The sequence below is a fragment of the Canis aureus genome, chromosome 1 (assembly GCF_053574225.1).
Source record: "Canis aureus isolate CA01 chromosome 1, VMU_Caureus_v.1.0, whole genome shotgun sequence".
In the NCBI taxonomy this organism is placed as follows: Eukaryota; Metazoa; Chordata; class Mammalia; order Carnivora; family Canidae; genus Canis; species Canis aureus.
The window spans coordinates 3,331,481-3,350,194 of NC_135611.1; the positions used below are offsets into that span (position 1 = coordinate 3,331,481).

An 18,714-nucleotide genomic window follows, 5' to 3' on the forward strand; every position below is an offset into this window, starting at 1 on the left:
CCATCACTCCCTGAGCACACACACAGAAGACGCCTGCCACTGACCCATGTCCTGACTTCAGACAGACCCTGCAAGGGTAAGTTTTCATCGTCTGGACATCACAGAGGCAAAGGAAAATATCATTAGAAGTTCTGCTCGGTTAAAAAATTATCTGAACTTGAAATTAGTTCATGTGCCAAATTATTATATGGTAAACATTTTTAAAAGAAAAAAATTAATCACACTTCCTAACTTCATTTTTTATTTATTATTATTCCAAAGCAGATATGCTAGGATGAGATAGTTCTAAAAATACAGTTATCTATTCTCAAAACCCTGGTTATGCAGGAGGCTAGAAATCTCGTCAGAAGACATTTATCAACCATTAAAATATAAAGATCAACCTGTATGCCACCAAAGGTTCAAGTGAAATTATGTCTTTACAAAACCTCATATTTTCAAGGAATGTTTTGCAAAGAAGCAGCTTTTTATAATTAGGAAGTAAATAAAAATAATATATTAATGTCTTGCGTTTGCCTACTAATAGTTAATAAATTGAGAAAACTCATAAAATGAATCATTGATCTTTTTTCTTTTTCTTTGACGAAAATAAAGGTAGGCTTTAGATTCACCTGGTAAGGCCTTAAGCAGGCAGTTCACCAATACAGTTCACTGAACTATGCTTTCTGTACAATTAGTAATTAAATAAACCCCTTTTAGAGACTGTCCTGAGAGATGACATTTAATGCTACAACCAAAATAAATAACCTAGCAAAAACAAAATTTTTTAAATTCCAATAATTTCAACTTTGGAGATATCTGTTCACCAAAATTAATCAACATTTCTAAAATATTTTAATACAAAATTATAAAAGAAAAGTGCATTAAAAGCAGAATCTTTAAAACTCTGGCACAATTACAATTATTCGGAATATATGGACTATAGCCAGGTACACACTGACATTCCAGGAAAACCTCAAGATATATAATAAGTCCAGTATCACAAGAATAAGTGAAATAAGGCTTTTTTTTCCTTAAAAAAATATACAATACACAAAGCAGTTTGGAAAAAAAAAGTAATATTATTTAACAGTTTTCTGACTTAAATATTTTCACATAACAAAAGTTTTTATATCACCATCAATATTACTTATGTACAGATGCCAAAAGTGAACAACAAAAAAATCAAAAGATGCCCTTTGAAAAAATAACAGTGAAAATGTCTTTCTTCAGGAATCTGAAATGAGCTCCTCTCTTAATATACAAAGTCCATACAATATTTATAATAAAACTGCTCTCTTCTGAAACCAGGGAGGCCATGAGACAAAATAAAGGCAATTATTTTTCAGGAAAAAAAAAAAAAAAGCAAAACAACCCCACCTTTATGTTACAATGAAAAAGATACCCATTTATTAATATAATGAATACAATACTGATCTGAAGTGCTCGCGGGGAGGTAAAAACTCTGATGCTCACTCTGTAATCGGGACTAGTGCTTCTATTTACAAAATATACTGTTCAGCCACACAGAGGCCCATATATCTGTATATGTACATATGTATTTATATATAGAACATATAAATAATTGTGAAGGAGAAATTCACATGAAGTAAAGAACCTTCTGTCTTTGGAATGCTGTAGGAGCAACGCACACTCTGCCCGGCCCGGGCTGGGATTTGGTTTGGGACGTGTTCCATGTGGCACCATTGATGACAGTAAAGAGTTCCCTGAAATCAACCACACACCTGCCTCTGCATGAAGAGAGAATCGTGGGGCTCGGACGGAAACACTGCTTGCTTACCGGGTGGACGGGGCCACGGGTCCCCACTGTGTCCTCAGCGCTAGGACACAGTTCTGCTCTTTCCTGCTCACGATGTATGGCTTGTGCTTTCTGCAACCATCTCACCCGTGGACCTGCATCTGGATTTACGAAGCAAGTGCGGCCCTCCACCCCCATTCCATGGGGACCGTTTCATCCTCATGTGTGTCTGGTTTACAGCCCCCCCATTATGCCCCGATGCTGCATTCTTGTAGCTAATGGTTCAAGAATCGTAATGCAGAGAGAACTGGTCCAGCCATCTCTCCAGGTATTATATTAACTTATGGTAGACTAGAAAGAGTCAATTTCTAATTTCAAAATGCACAGAGAAAAGACATGGAAAACACTTCCCTGTGTGTTTTAACGTTTTTCTGAACTTCATGCACCTATTTTATGTTTGTTTTATAAGCTATGCTTCTTAGAACAGAAAGCATGAAGGAGAACCTACCTTATTTTTTCCATGTTAATGTTGGTCTTTGCTAATACAAAGAGGTCACACTATAGTGATAGTAAGATCCAGTTATTTCTTTTGTAACTAGATGTACTGGCCACCAACGAGACGGTAGGACTGCTGTAGTACCTGAGTTCAATGATTTGTAGACAAGTGACAACACGTGTTCACACTGCTCCCAGTTCTTTCCTATCAGTCTCTGAAAGACAATGATTCTTTAGATACTTTTATAGCTAAAAAACTAGTGTGGTTAACATTTTAACACTTGAAGCTTCAAGACAGAAATTCCGAGCGCTCCATTCTTCGCAACATCTAATTTCAGAAACAGCCTTGAGGGCAGGATGGGCCGCGTCAGAACACATTGGCCAGCGCTTGCCACTCGCTAGCGGACTCCTGCACCACCTCCTCCAGATGGAGGGTCCGGCTCAGCTCCTCAGCTCCGTGCTCCTGCTGCACCACGGGCTCCTGCAGATTTCCTGCAGCACAGACAAACATCAGGCGGAGTCTCAAACACTCAGCAGCACATGGGTATTCACGTTTAAATAAAGACAATCTAAATCGCAATCAAAAATTTCTAAATTGATTTGCTTTCCATCCCCAAGGGAAAAAGAATAACTTGAGATGCAGGTTAATAGTGTCGGTAGCAATTCCTGCTTTTTGAACATGAATAGACGCTGCCCTTGTAGCGGGGAACTCCTGCTTACAGCAACACGAGGTCAGCGATAAGCGATTAATTAAGAGTGACAGCCAGACAACACACACAAAACCTAGCAGTATGCAGAGGTGAAGGAATAAACATCCCCTCCCATGAGAACCACCACCACCACCACCACCACCGGTCCCTCCCAGGCTCACGTCACTTGCAGACCACACTGTCCCAAAAACTAGGGAGTCATGCATACAGCAGCGGCTCCACCTGTGACCCCCACCAGCACCCAGTGCTGCCTGGATGAGGCAAGGGGCCTCCCCTGCCCTTTCCCACATGGACAGCGGCATCCCGAGATGCTGGGTGGGACATGGGAACCCCGCTCGGCCAGCAACAGTGCTGAGTGGGTGCCGTACCTGCCCTTTGAGCGTTGGGATGCACCGGCTCCACCGTCACCCAGAGCCAGCCCTTGTCCCAAGACCCTGCGGAGGGGCTGCGCCACAGCCCACTCCTAGCACTTGCTCCACTGCCACGACCACCTGAAGGCCTGACCCCCGGCTGCACGGCGCACAGCTTACCGGTGTAGCTGTGTGCCCGCTTCATGTGGAGCTTCATGTTGCTCTTCTGGGTGAAGCCCATGATGCAGTAGTCACACTTGTAGGGCCGCTCCCCTGTGTGCTTCTTCATGTGCACCTGCAGGGCACTCTTCTGGTTGAAGGCTTTCTCACAGAGCGTGCAGTGGAATGGCCGCTCTCCTGGGGGTGGGTGGGGGCGGCACTCAGTGTCAGCACAGACCCAGAGCCCTGAGGGACGCACATGAGGTCACCGTCCTTCCATCCCTCCCACTGCTAACTCATGAGTTTCTAGCAAATCTGCCCCATGGTGAGACATAGAATAAAACCTTAATCCACAGCTACCGGAACTCCCAGAAATAAAAGTAGAGCCCCTATGCTTAAAATAGTGTTCCTAAAACACGTTGGGCAGTAAAGCAAACCCACACCAAGTACACGAGAATGTCATATCTACCTAATCACAAGTAATTTATCCAATATTTTCTAAAATGTCATTTTAATTCCTTTGATGTTGATACAGAAGCCCAAGAATGGAAGGGATGTTGCCCCTTGACTCCTGCCAGAAGCCCCACTCATCTCCCTGCTGCGCACTCCCGGGCCTGCATTCTCTGACTTCCCCACACACTTGTCCCCTACCAAGTCCCCCTGGGCCCAGAAGGTTCTTTCCTGTTGACTCTGGACGGCTGCCGCCTGGCCAGGCACCTGCTCCCTTTTCCCATGTGGCTTCCCCAGACATGTCCACATGAAGCCCCATGTGGTTGCCCTGAGGACACCTGCTGTGCATCTTCCCCAGGTAAACCCCCTGTCACTCTGTCTGTTCCTCCATCCAGTGGCCAAGACACAGGAGGGCTTCCCACTGTCCCCCAAGGTGGCCCCGACACGTCCTGCCCCAATCCCAGGGCATGAGCACATGATAACAGCACGCCTGCACCTGTGTTCCTGTGCCTGGAGGACAAGGATGTCATAGATGTGGTTATGGCCACTGGTCAGAGAACCTGGGCTGAGTCACAGGGAGACTTTCAGAGCAGAGGGTCCTGTGGCTAAAGGCAGAAAGGGAGCTGCAGGGACCAAAGGCTGTGCAGGGGTCTTTGCAGGCTTGAAGGCGGCATGCACACAGAGGGGGTGCATCCCGGCCAGCGGCAAGCAGGGCCCAGAGCCATCTGCCATCTACGGGCTTCTCTAAACCTTCGGAGCGCCTAGCTTGTTCTAAGGGCAAACAGGAGTTTCTATCCCTTAAATCTGAGTAAATACATCAGAAGTACAGCATCGTTATCTTTCACTCAAAAGCTATTTGCCAAACACCTGGTTGGTGCTGGGTCTATGCTGACAATACAAGGAGGCCCGTGGGCCAGCCAGGGGCACTGGGGTCACAGAGGCCTCCTGGGGAAGGGGTCCAAGCTGACACCTGCAGGTGAGTCAGAGACGGCCAGGCCAAGGGAGATGGGGCCGAGGGGCCCAGCAGAGAGGATGCTCAGTGAGCAGAATCAGGACTCCAGAAGGCAGGCAGGTGTGAGACCCTGAGGGTCACCAAGGCTGGCCGCCGCAGGGCAAGGGCCCACTGTGCAGCAGTGGGCGTGACGGCTCAGAGGACACCAGGGTCCCACCCCCAGGTGCTCAGACAGGAATCCGAGGGTCCATCTGCCAACCTCCCGCGGTTTCCGGCTGGCTCTGTGGACATGCAGGGCTGCTGGCTGGAGCGGAGGCAGGTCCCGCAGTGGGTCCTGAGGTGAGAGGCCACCACAGAGCCACAGAATGGGGTTGGGACAGTGGTGTCTCCACGTGAGCTGCAGTACGCCTTGAAGGGTGGCAGGCGTGGAGGGTACAAGTGAGTTGTCAGGGAGCCGGACCAAGGGCAGATGGGTAAAGAGTTTAGGTCTTGGTGATCTTGGTTTGACAACACAACAGACCTGGGCAGGGTGGTGACAAGATGTAATAGGAGTAGAGGGACTGGTGTTCCCACAGTAGGAGGAGCTGGCAGCTGGAAGTGGGGGGGACCCCGATACAGGCAAGGTCCCCAGAAGCCACGGCAGCCCTTGCCTAATGGTTCTACTGCCCACGGTCACCAAGGACACTGCAAAATCTTTTACTTGAAAAGTCAACATGATAAATTGATGAAAAATTAGGGGAAAAAACAGAATCTTGACGCTGGCTTTGTAAATAACATATGACATCGTAAAATACGTTTTCTCACCAGCCCACCTCTGCTGCCAAGACCTGGACCTGGGAGCACACAGCTCACGGTTGGTTACCTGTGTGGATGCGGCTGTGCCGCTCCAGCTGGCTTGGCTTGGCGAACGCCTTTTCGCAGGTGTCACATTTAAACACTCTTGGCTTCTGGGAGCTCAATGAGGGGCCAGCTTGATGTGTCTGCATATGCTCCTGTTGAAGACCACACACAAAAGGAAGAAATACTCACGACCGTGGCAGAGCTCTGCAGACTCGCGACAGAGCTGCGACCATGGGAACCCCGGTGAGCAGTACAGTTGCTGAGGACCATGTGGGATGAGCATCCTCAGGGATTCAGTCGTGGGCGTGGGGCCCCTCACAACCCCGGGTACCAGCTGTGCGGCTCCCTCCCTCATTGCCAAAGACCTTGATGGCTTTAGGAACACGGTCAGCTATCTGGTGGGAGGGTCATCAACTGAGTCTGTCTGGGTGCTTCTCATGACGAGACTGGGCTCTGGGCTGAGGCAGGTAAAGTGCTATTTCCATCCACCCGTGCGGACCGACCTCCAGCACAGGGCGCAGGCTGCACTCCAGGTGGTTCTAAGGTGGCCGCGGTCTCTCCGGCCCCCTCATACACCCTCCACAAGGAGGAGGAGATGACTCCGGGGCTCATAGCTAAGGAAGGGACGCCCCTGATGGCAGCGTCCACACAGACTGTCGGTCCTCGCTTCCTTACTTACTAATTTCTGCACTCAGTCACACTTCCATCGGGAAGGACTCAATGGTATTTATTTTGTACTGTGGGTTATAATGCAACACCACTTAATACATCTTCCTGCTGGAATTTTTCCAGCTCTGGCCATAGGGAGCTTTTCCTGTCGAGGGCTCTTGTGTGCCTTGGACGTGTCCCCGTCACTGCGAGTGGCACGGACTACCTACTTATCTCCTGACACAACTTCACCTCAGGATGTTCGTGGAGAAGTTATGCCTCATAGATAGAAATATATATTATTAAAAACATCTTTAAAATTTTTCTTTAATCATACAGCCTCTTTGAAAGGTTTCATGCTCTATTAGACAGTATTATCATAGCTATCATCTCAGCCCTCTCCACTGTGAGGGAAGCACTGTGAGGGAAGTGCTAAGCACTTTATATTCCTCAAAATAACCATAAAATCTAAGTATTAATATCTTCATTTTACAAATTATAAAACTGAAGATGTGCAGGTTACGTGACCCAGCCAACGTCACAGAGATTCTAAGTATTAGGGTCAGATTCAGACAGGGACCAGGCAGGGGAAGCCATACACACATCTCCCTTTGCAAGATTTTGCTTCAGTTTGTTTAGAAAACAAACAAGGCATCCTCTTTTCAGAAAACATGGCAGAGAAAGAGGGGAGGCGCAGAAACTGGACACACATCAGGAGGGCAGAAGTCTAGGTGCTGTTGTACAGGAAGGCGGGGATCCATCATGGGCTACTTAATGGTCAGATGATGACAATTTTGGTTACAAGGCGCACTGGCTGGGGAGCCTTGGGGCCGCCTCCACCAAGCAGGCCACCTGACCACCCTGGAACTCACTTCCCAGGCCCTTCCTCTTCCCCCTCCCTAATGTGTGCACGTCCCGGAGTTCATCTGGCCACTCTCACAGCATGCAGACCTCTGCACCCTGTCTCAAGGGGGTGCTGACCCAGCTGGTGCGGTGTCCCCAGGCCCCTGTGGGAAGTCCTGCCAAGTGTGGGCCCCAGGGCAAGGGGCATTCCTGCTTCCCCCCAGCCTGGCCCGTAGGTATTTTCACCATCTGCCACTCTGAGGGTGTAAGTCACATGGGACACGCGTCAGAACCGCACATAAACATAACTGCTCACCTGTACACCCAGCAGACCTGTTAAAACTAAAATCTCACTGACTTCCTCCAAACCACAGAAAAATCTGTTACTCTTTCCCTTCTGTGAGCACGACTCAGGACTTCTAACAGATCACACACCCTCCAGTGAAGGTCTCTAACCCTGGAGCCCACTGCCAGGCCAGAGCAGAGCTTACCTTGAGGTGCGTGGCACGCTTGAAGGCCTTCCTGCACACAGGACACACATGGATGCGCTCGCGGCCATGCACCTCCTTGCTGTGGTGCAGCAGCAGGGCTGCCGATGCAAATGTGCGGCCGCACTCCAAGCACTGGTGCAGCCGGCCCTCCTTCTCAGGTGGCCCTCCTGGTGCCAGGCTGGCCGATACATCAGTTACCTGCAGCAGGTTGGAAAGCCCGGACTTTACTCAGTGGCTGCGGTTTGCAAAGGGACAAATGACAAGATGACAGAGACACACCATGCAGGTGCACCCGGCCCATGGCACTTTCATCCCAGGAAAGGCCAGCGGGGTGGGGGCAACGGCCTCGGATCAGATGGGCAGACCCGGCTCTGGCATTACTATCCTGGCTGCTCCAGCCCTGTGTCCTCATCTGATAAACAGTCATTGCTGACACCACCTCCCTTTTGGGGCTGGGGTGGGGCTCCAGGAGCTGATGGATACCGGGTGCTGAGAGCGATACCCGGCTCACAGCATGCACTAAGTGCGGTGGGTAGTAGGTTAGCTTAGACAAAAGTAAAGGACATGACCCCCAAAATGCTACTGCTATGGATGAAGATCGTTTCTCAGCAAACTGCGGTATAAGTCATACTTAGCAGAAGGTGTGTTACTTCTTGATTGCATGAAAGCATTTCCCCAAACTTTGAATCACAACCAATTACATTTTCAAATCATTTTAATGGGATGCCATTAACACCCTGAAAACAAATAAAGCAGGAGTTTGTGACTGAGCTTTTACAAATAGGAGTCTAGTTTTGCAGATAAAAACTTGTACATGATAACTTAATGAAAGAAAATTATAAATAGTTATAATGAAAATTGATGGGATTTGTCAACATTTTTAACCTAGTTTATTAAGTACTTTCTCATAATTTTATGATATATAGAAAGGGATAAAACTTAAGAATATTTAATAAAAGATTTCTACAAAGTGCTCTAAGATCATTAACATATGCTATAATAATAAAAAAAGGAATTTAATAAAAAAAGGAATAAAACCAAAAAGCTCAGAAGCACAAAAGTGACGCAGTCATGTCATATGCCATGAAGTGGGTATTATTCTGTGATGCTTGTGTCAGGTATAGTGTGTCTACATGTGAGGGTCTGTGTGTACAAAGCCAAGAAACCACAAACACATGAAACTATGTGTTCAGTTCAGCATGTAAAATATATTTCTTGTGAGTCAAAAGAAAGTCTGAAAGGCACAGGAACAAATGCATCAGGCTGCTCAATAACTGCAGGTGTAAACCACGAGATTAAAGCAGGCAACACACAGCCAGGCGCATGGGCTAAAGCCGGAGGCCGGGGCTAGGGTTTTCCAGGGGTGCTCGCAGCGCCCCCAGCAGCTGCCCTGATGGAACGCCGTGAACGCTCGGTGCCTGTGTCCCTCCGCTGTGCCCGCAAGTCCACCAGCTTGCTCCGAGTCCTCTAGGCACTGCCGGGGCTGAGGGTCCCTGAGCCAAGTGTGCTAAAGTGACCAACTGACCTTCCGCTGGATGAGCTTCGGCTGGAGGAGACTCCCTGTGCTGATCTCATTTCTTTATAAAGAAGGAGGCCTCATCCCATGGAAAGACCAGTGAGTAATTTCCCTGAAACTCATTTGCTCAAACTGCACAGAACATAGGACCGCTCAGAGTCAGTAACTACTTACTATCTGTAATTTACCGCTAACTCTGAAAAGCTTTAAGGAAGAAGTTTTTAGACTCTTCTATATTTACAACTATCATTTACTAAATGTTCTAAACCCTCAAAACATGCACCTTAAGGAAAAAGGTAGTCAAATGACAAACAGGCCACACACACACACATGCGTGTATATGAAAAATGTACAACCAGACCTAGAAGAATCAGCAGAGGTATTACAAGAAAACCCTCAAAAAGAACTAAACGCAAATCAAAGGCCACATGAAGTCTGATCAGCAGGCAAACAGAAGGAGACACTAGTAACTTTAAAACTAGCCTCACACATGACTGGTTTCTATATCTTATTTTGTGGCATGAAAACCTCATCGCAGCAAACCACAAACCGTGGACTGTCAGTGTCGGTATCCACCATTGGACACGGGCTGTCCCCAGGCCCAGTGCAGCTCAACACCTACTCTTCACCCCCACTGGGCCAGAGATGCCCTCCAGGGGTGGTCCCCAGCTCCCTGAGCCCTCCCTCAACCCATGTTCCCTAAACCCGCAAACGAGTGTGAATGCACGTGCACAGCATACCTGGTAGGCGATTTCCTCACACGCAGCAGCGGAGGGCTGTGGAGTGTGGCTCACCAAGATGACCTGCGGCGAACCTGCTCCCCCCTGGCCTGAGAGCGAGGGGTCGGTGAGTAAGGCTGGGAACTGCTGGCCCTGCAAAGACAGACTGCTTCAGAAGGCGTAACGTTATCAAACCCAGTGGTGACCTCAGTTACCACTTGTGGTGCAGTTACTGTGGACAGTGGGCAGGTCCTCAGGGAAGTTCACCACAGAAGCACCCCGTGACCCAGCATGGCATCCCCAGGCACCTGCTCCAGACACATGAAACCCAGACACATGAAAATGCTCAAAAATAATATCCCCTCCAACGCTCGCACTCTTCACAGTGGCTGCAGAGGGGGAAACAACCCAAATATCCATTAGCTGGTGAGGGATGTGCAAAGTGAGGCACGTCTGTGTGGCGGAACACTATTCAGTTGAAGGAAAGCACTGGTGTACGGCACGAGCCACAGCACGGATGAGCTCGACAACAGGATGCCAAGTGAGGCGGGCTGGCCACAGACCACATGCTGTGGGCTTCCACAGATGTGAAATGCTCAGGACAGGCGGGTCTACAGACACAGGGTGGCTGTCAGGGGCCTGGGGCTGAGGGACGGACCACTAACCACTCACGGTGCCACGTGTCCTTTAAGGGTGAGGAAATGTTCCAAAACTAGATGTGCTCACGGGTGCACAGCTCTGTAAATAGACTAAAGACCATTAAATTGTATACTTTCAATAAACGGGTGGCCACTATGGTAGGTACAGTATATCTCAACAAAGTTGTAAATGTACATACAAAGAACACTTACTTGTTCAAAAACGCACACTCAGTTTTGCTATGCATACAAACTACTTTGAGTCTTACTCCCACTCCAGCCTACCGTATCTCACTACTGACCATGAATCTGAGACAAAAAGGGAGAATGAAAGAGTGGGGGGTGGGCCAGGGGCATGCACACAGGGACAGCTGGGCCGACCACAGGCCTCAATGCCAAGCCACACAAACTCAGTACCCATACAATGTGTACTGCAAGCCAGCGCACTTTACACGTGATCAGAACACGCACGTGAAACACAAAGATGTGAAGGGCCAACATCAACACACAGGTAGGGAGGCAAGGACAGCAAGGATGCTTTGGTCATAAGGCACATGGCCCATATCACTGGTGCCCCTGGCTGAGAGAGCGGGTGTTCCTCGCGTCTTCGGGGCATGCTGAGCTCGATGGGGCAGATAAGCCTGGAAGAGGTGCAGGACTGAGAAGTATTTAAAGAATTTCAGGTCCACTTCTCATGGGAAAGATACTGTGGTACGCAGACAGGGACAGAGAGGCCATGGGATGGAACACAGGGCACAATATACATTTACAAGGACAGTATCGTGGATTCTAGAGAAAAAGAGCCTTTTTTTTTTAAAGATTTATTTATTCATGAGATACATAAAGAGAGAGAAGCAGAGACACAGGCAGAGGGAGAAGCAGGCTCCACGCAGGAAGCCTGACGCAGGACTCAATCCCGAATCCCGGGATCAGGCCCTGAGCAGACGCTCAACCGCTGAGCCACCCAGGCGTCCTGAGAAAAAGAGCTTCTTAAATTGATTTGAATTCTCTGCTTTTTATAGGCAGTTTTAAAAAAAAGTGAAGTGATATTTTAAGGTATCTCCTTAAATTTTTTTACACGGAATTTGGGCAAGTTCCTATCTATATCAACAAAGCTTCATGTCCGCCATCCCCTCACATAGGGGAGTTAGCTGCATAGCGCTACCTTCAAACACCAGTCACTGTACTCTTCTGCACTCTTGCTTTTGCCACCACTCTTACCAGACTACACAATTTTGGAAAATTGTGCCAATCAAAAATAATAAATTTGCACTTTCTAATTAATCAGATAAATATGCCTGGCTGCTGGCCAGAAATTCTGGTGCATGTAGGAACCAGTGTTGGCTTAATACACTTACATGTTCTCAAAGGAAAGCTAAGACCTCTGAGACTGTGAGCTTACGCAGGTTTATTGGAGGAAAAGACAAGTTACAGAAGTAAGGAATAGATTAGCAACTGTCAGGGGAAGGGGCAGTAGGTAGTAACATGAGGGACCTCGAGGGATGGAATGTTCTGGGTCTTGACTATAACTATGACAATACCTGGTTGTGATATTGTATCTACAGTTTTGCAAGATGCTACCACCTGGGGAAGCTGGGTAAAGGGCACCCAAGATCTGTCTGCATCATTTCTTAATACTCACTGTAAATCAATAATTATCTCAAATAAAAAGTTTAATTTTAAAAACTCCCAATATAATGTAATCTACTGGCTTATTATTGGTGTTTCAATTGCTAACATTAAGTATTCTTCACACATACACCTGATTTAAAAATCAAGTGTCTAGTAAAATAAATGCTCAACAATTAGCCACACTCACAGAAGTGGTGACCTGAATCTCAAAGTCCTTTATTTTCGGTTCGTGTTATTACTTGCACTGTTATTTACCTCTTTGCTGTATTTGGTTTACACTGAGATGGGAGCGGCAGGAATTCTCTGAGCCCTGGCAGAGTAAAACAGGCCCCAATGACCAGCTGCACCAGAATCACCGAAGGCGGGCAAGCACTAGCAGATTCCAGCCGCACCCACCGCTGCTGAACCAACCTTGCAGGAGGAACCTGGGTATTGTGATGTGCAACCTGGTTTGGGAAATGCTGAGAAAACATCGCCAAGGGCTCCCATCCAGACGGACGAGGCTCAGCATGACAGCCGACCTGATTCCCTACCACATCCCTGTAAGTTGACCTCACTCACTGTGCCCATGTTCTCATCTCGCCAGGATCTGCTCTCAGCAACTCATCATTTCCATGCCCCAGACAACTCCGACTGAACTCAAATTCACACTGTGCCTCTGTGAGAACATCCAGACACTGAGAACCAGCCAGCCTGCACCGGGCACCACAGGAAGGCAGCATGAAGGCTTTGGAAGCCGGGGCCAGGACACCTCCAGTCACTACAGACACGACAGTGACTGCAGAACTGCCCGCTTTTCACATGGAGCATCTTTAATCACAGCTGCCATGGTCACATGCTGATGTCTTATTGAGACCCAAAAAAACACATTTACCTGCCTAACTAGTAAGTTTTAAATGTTTTGTACCAGATCAATAAAGTTAGAAAAAAACAACAAACCTACAAGAATTCATATAAAATAGAATGTGCTTCAAGGATGAGTCAGTTACTTCTTTTTGTTTTCAGAACAAGAACTGAAAAATCACTTTGCTTTCTTGAATAGATTTTTTTTTTTTTTTTAATTTATTTACGATAGTCACACAGAGAGAGAGAGAGAGAGAGGCAGAGACACAGGCAGAGGATGGAGCAGGCTCCATGCACCGGGAGCCCGATGTGGGATTCGATCCCGGGTCTCCAGGATCGCGCCCTGGGCCAAAGACAGGCGCTAAACCGCTGCGCCACCCAGGGATCCCTTGAATAGATTTTTAAGTGCACGCATTTCCTTATAAAATCGTCACATTTAGTAGCCTGATTCCCACCCCCGCCACCAACAGTCCAAAATTTGGAAAGAAAAACTCATTTCAAGTTTGTAGTTGAAAAAGAAATCTCTACAATTCATCAATTTTTCTTTTAATAGTTTCCCTAGTAAAGATACTACAAAGTTACCTTTTAAAAAAAAAAATTAGACCACCTCTTTTTGTTCTTCCCACCCTCTTCTCTCATGGACCTTATAAAGAAACAAAAAAGAAAAAAGAAAAAAATGATACACAATAAATGGATAGTACTTTCATGTGTTTTTAACATCTACAGTTCATGTCTCTGCAGTTTCCCAGGGAGGGCCTGACTTTCCACGTGCAGACACGGGGGATTGGCTGACGCATCTGCACATTGTTCTCACTTCACTTCCTCACTGAATTCAAGAAGCACATGTTGTGAATGGTTTGAAGGGACTACTGATAAACCATGGATGTTTGCCTCTTAGTGACCGACTCTTGCCTGTAATGAACAACCATTTCTAGAACAGTTCATTTCTCATAACTGCCTTGGATTTCCAGCTCACACTTTTATGATCATGAACAATCCTAACAGTTTACATATTTATAAACATTTCCATATATGTTCATTAACCTTTTGACAATAAAATGATGGTTCTTTTGTGCAATAAATCACTATGTTTAGAAAAATAGCCCTCATAAAGCTAAGACAGGGTTGATCTGTTTTTTTTTAACTTTTCAGGGTATGAAGTCATTGTGAGTCCAATTAAAGTCCAGCAGCTAACAGAAGAGATTCAAATGAACCTATAGAATTTCAACTGCAGATTTTTTATACTATTGTTTTATACAATGTGTGCTAATTAATCAATTTGGGTTTAATTTTTTTAACTGATAATTTTTTTAAATTTTTACTTATTTATGTCAGAGAGAGAGAGAGAGGGAGAGAGAGAGAGAGAGAAGCAGAGACATAGGCAGAGGAAGAAGCAGGCTCCATGCACCGGAAGCCCGATGTGGGATTCGATCCCGGGTCTCCAGGATCGCGCCCTGGGCCAAAGGCAGGCGCCAAACCGCTCCGCCACCCAGGGATCCCCATTAACTGATAATTTTTGAAAAGTAAACCAGAGATTATGTATCAGTGAGGTTGCCCACAGACATGCAGGAGGAAGCCGCTGTTCATCTGCAGCAATGGTGCTCCCAACCTTGGGCACACCTCATCTGTAGCAATGGTGCCCCCCGACCCCAGCCACACCTCATCTGCAGCAATAGTGCCCCCCAACCTTGGGCACACCTCATCTGCAGCAACGGTGCCCCCCGACCTTGGGCACACTTCATCTGCAGCAATGGTGCTCCCGACACCGGCCACACCTCATCTGCAGCCAACGGTGCCCCCGGACCTCGGGCACACCTCAGTGCCACCCTTTGCTGCTACTCTCAGACCCAGCTGGCCCAGACAGCAGGGCTGGGGCAAGAGAGAAGGGAGAGCTGACCTGCAGCACACCCCACCACGGTCTGCCATGGCCTGGTACATGGAAATGGTGCGGCCTGCGATCTATGCTGGGGGTGAGCCAGGAGAAAGGGGCGGGGGCTGTTGTGTATACAGCACAGACTCCTCTAAGCCACTACGGAAACGTGGATGTGGTGCTAACGTAGCAGGGACCACAGAGGGTTTTAGCCAGAGGAGTAGCACACATACACGTGCTTTTTATTAATTCTGGCACCAGGCCAGATCCCATCCCCACCTGTGCATTCACTCTGCATAGGCAGCCTTACTTCGTCCTAGCACTAACATTGTCATATCCAACACTTTAATCTGATGCCCGGTACAGAAACTTCTCAAGGCAGCAACGCCCTCCTTGGCCCCAATCCCTGCACTCTGTGTGAGAGGCTGCAGGGAGCCAGCCTGGGAGCAGGACCGGGGGCCCAACAGCCACCCTGTGCACGAGCAAAGACATCCTCAGAAAATATTTGCATTATTTAAAAATGTAACCTAGAAGAACGAAGAACTCCTCACTGAACTTCACTGCAATTATAATAATAATTCTTGGGGACGCCTGGGTGGCTCAGTCAGTTAAGCATCTGTCTTGGGCTCAGGTCATGATCCCTGGGTCCTGGGATCCAATCCTGAATCGGGCTCCCTGCTCCACGGGGAACTTCTCCCTCTCCCACTCCCCCTGCTGTGCTCTCTTTCCAATACTTTCAAATAAGTAAATAAAATCTTAAAAAAAAAATTCTCAAAGTGATATAATTTAACAAACAGAAAATAAACTCATAACCATAGAAATAAATGCCTCTCTGGCTTTTTCTGATCAATCCTGACCCCACTCTGCAAAGTTATTCCAAGCATTAAAGTTGTATTTTAAATGATTTTTACCTCACAACTACTCCTGTAACTACTATAGTTAAAACTGTACCGTGAGAAACCAGCCATGGCCCTGACTGCCAACGAATATACGCAACAGGGCAGGAGCCACGTCCTCACATGTGCCTGCACCTGCCAGTACTGGTCAGCGGCAAGGTGGCACCACACTTATTTATGGCTTTGCCCGGCAGCTGGAATATAAGGTTATGTATGACCATCATCGATACTAGAATCACAGGTAGGAAGTGAGGACGCACAGCAATGCATCAAGAATCAATCAAACTCCCTGCATCCTGGCTTGAGAAAGAAAATACATCATTTACCTCTTAGGTTGGCTCCTCCTGTTCCAACTATAATTTTAAGATATAATACTAACTGTTAATATTTAGAAGGGTGATAACATCCTGACAACAGGAATGGAGTAACACATGAAAACAAGTAAATGTTAAAATACGTAAAGAACTCAGTGAGACACTTCTCTCCTTCAGTGGCAGAAAGGCAGGTGCGTGAGGACAGCACAGCAGGATCTGGCCAGGGGCACAGATGCAGCCGCCACATGGAAGCCACCCTCCCCTGCTGCATGCCGTGTGTCCTGTGGGAGGGCCGACTCCCCCCAGAGCCCCGGATGGGCTTCTACCAGCAGCACAAGGGCAGTTCGGGAGCAAGATGATCTGTGCTGGTACAGACCAACTGAGATCGGCTCAACTGGCTCCATGCCGGCCCTGGGGTGGGCCAGGGAAGGGTCCGTATTTTACACATGGAAAAGACTGGAATCCAGAATCAAAACAGCCGCCGTGTGACTGTGTGACTGAGCAGCGAGCCTGAGTGGAACGAGCATGTCACAGAATGTATTCTGTGCTCTGATCCTGTGGCACATTCTGCTGTTCTCACAGTAGGGACAGGCAGAGAGAAAGGGGAATGACCAGACACGTTTGTTGCAATAGATCTTCATCGTAAGTTATCAAGGTTTCTCTAATTAAACGATGAAAGCTGCCCTGGTGTCTCAGCTCAAGGCCTTACTCAGAATGCACACCCTCCGACCCAGCACACCCACCTGCAGGCACTGCCCTGAGACCATAGGCCACTGAAAGCCTGAGAATTTCCTCACTACTGAAACCCTGAGCACCCTGCCCTTCAACAAACTCCTGAAACAAAATGCTGAACAGCCATTAAAACATGTTTGCATTGCTAAAATCTTTGATGGGTGGCTCATTCCCTGAAGCATCTGGCTCTGCAGTTCAGGTCAGGTCACAATCTTGGGGTCACAGTGTCAGGCCTACGTGTCCCTCTCCCTCTGCATCTCCCCTCTCCGCCCCACCCTGCTCACGAGTGTGCACACACACTCTCTTTTTCTAAAATGGATAAAACAAAAATCTTAAAAAAGTAAAAATAAATCACTGGCGGGGAAGGTATACACAGTGTAGCAAGAGGGAGTTAATACTACGTGATGTATGCAAGAGCTCATTTCTGTAGAAATGTTAAAACATGTATGTGTGCCCCTGCATATGAAGGTTTGGAAGGATATATACACTAAGAGGTCAATCATAATTCCATTTGGCTAGTGGATTTTTAAATATAGTTTTCTGTCTTATCTGAACTTTCCTGTTCTCTTCTTTTTGCATTTAACATATTACACATATTTTAATCTAAAAAAAAAAAAAACCACTTCAATTTTCTCTTATTTTACTTATTTGATAGAGAGCGAGTGAGCACGAGCAGGGGGAGGGTCAAAGGGAGAAGCAGACTCCCTGCTAAGCAGGGAGCCTAATGCAGGGCTCCATCCCAGGACCCCAGGATTAAGACCTGAGCCAAAGGCAGACACTTCACGACTGAGCCACCCACATGTTGCAAACCACTTCAAATTTGAAAAAAAAAAAAAAAAAATTCAGCATATACATACATAGAAAAGAAGAAATTAAAGTGTGCCACAATCCTCCCATGAAGGGAAGGGCAGTGCTCTACCTGAGAAGCAATGTTGAGCGTGACCGTGTCCAGTCCTCCAGAGAGCAAGCCCTGAGTATCGGCCAGAGTCAGCGTGACACTGGCATCTCCTCCCACTCCTGATGAAGACATGACCAGGTTCTGAGCAGATATGGCAGATGGAGACATTGGTGTGGTCGAAGGAAGGCTGCCAGTGGTAGCATTAAGTTCTACAAAAGAGGAAGAACAAGTATATTAATAGCAAAGCTAGGTAAGTCCAACTTTAATTGGATGGGAAGAATGGTTTCTATAAAGGAACTAATCTGTCATAGTCAGCATTTATGTTTACCTAAGCTTTTGAAGTTACATCAAGATAATCATAGAATCTTTCATTCCAATTTTATGGCAAGGCTTCTACAGTTTCTAAATATCTTTATGTGTAAATACACTCTGCTTAAGTATAATATCAAGAAAAAAACAGTAAAAGAGTAAAAATGTGACCCTACAGTCCTAGTCACTACATCTACAGCAGAAGGAAACTGCCAACGATTTCCAGGACACTGTCCCGTCTAGGACCAGAGAGGAACCAAATGGGACCCACTGAGCACCAATCAGCTCCACAGCCTACACTGCACCGTATCTGCTAAGGCCCCCTCACCCTCCTGTCTGCTTATTCGGAAATAAACCTCATTCAACCCTTTAAATACTAACTTATCCTGCCATGACATCCTATTTCTCTTTGGAAAAGACAACAACACATTATAGTATTTTGCCCTGATATCCAATGATAAGAGAAAGGAAGCTATCTGGGACAGAGTCAGGCAAAGAAAGGCCTTTTCTTCTACAAAACAGAAACTCATGCAGCCAGTGAGATGGGCTGAGCACGGGATTCTCAAAGTCCTGTGGCAGGCACCAACAGAAAACAGGTTTTTGAGGTTTTACTTGTAAGCATAACACACATGCACATGCGTGTACACACACACACACGCATACACTTCTCA

General features: G+C 47.1%; 1 protein-coding gene across 6 annotated transcripts in view; it reads right to left on the bottom strand.

The window, feature by feature from the left end:
* Positions 1 to 224: 224 nt before the first annotated feature.
* ZNF236 (zinc finger protein 236) overlaps positions 225 to 18,714 on the bottom strand; it is a 104,414-nt gene continuing 85,924 nt past the window's right edge. For 5 of the 6 annotated variants that reach the window (XM_077876216.1, XM_077876346.1, XM_077876414.1 and 2 more), the window contains 6 exons: positions 17,756 to 17,943; positions 9,933 to 10,064; positions 7,677 to 7,874; positions 5,717 to 5,846; positions 3,474 to 3,650; positions 225 to 2,725 (listed from right to left, as the gene is read on the bottom strand). In XM_077876216.1, the coding sequence (XP_077732342.1) occupies positions 2,601 to 2,725; positions 3,474 to 3,650; positions 5,717 to 5,846; positions 7,677 to 7,874; positions 9,933 to 10,064; positions 17,756 to 17,943 (950 nt within the window). In that variant the 3' untranslated portion in view covers positions 225 to 2,600. Of the gene's footprint in view, positions 2,726 to 3,473; positions 3,651 to 5,716; positions 5,847 to 7,676; positions 7,875 to 9,932; positions 10,065 to 17,755; positions 17,944 to 18,714 lie in introns of those variants that run through there. The other variant, XM_077876529.1, reaches the window with a different exon arrangement.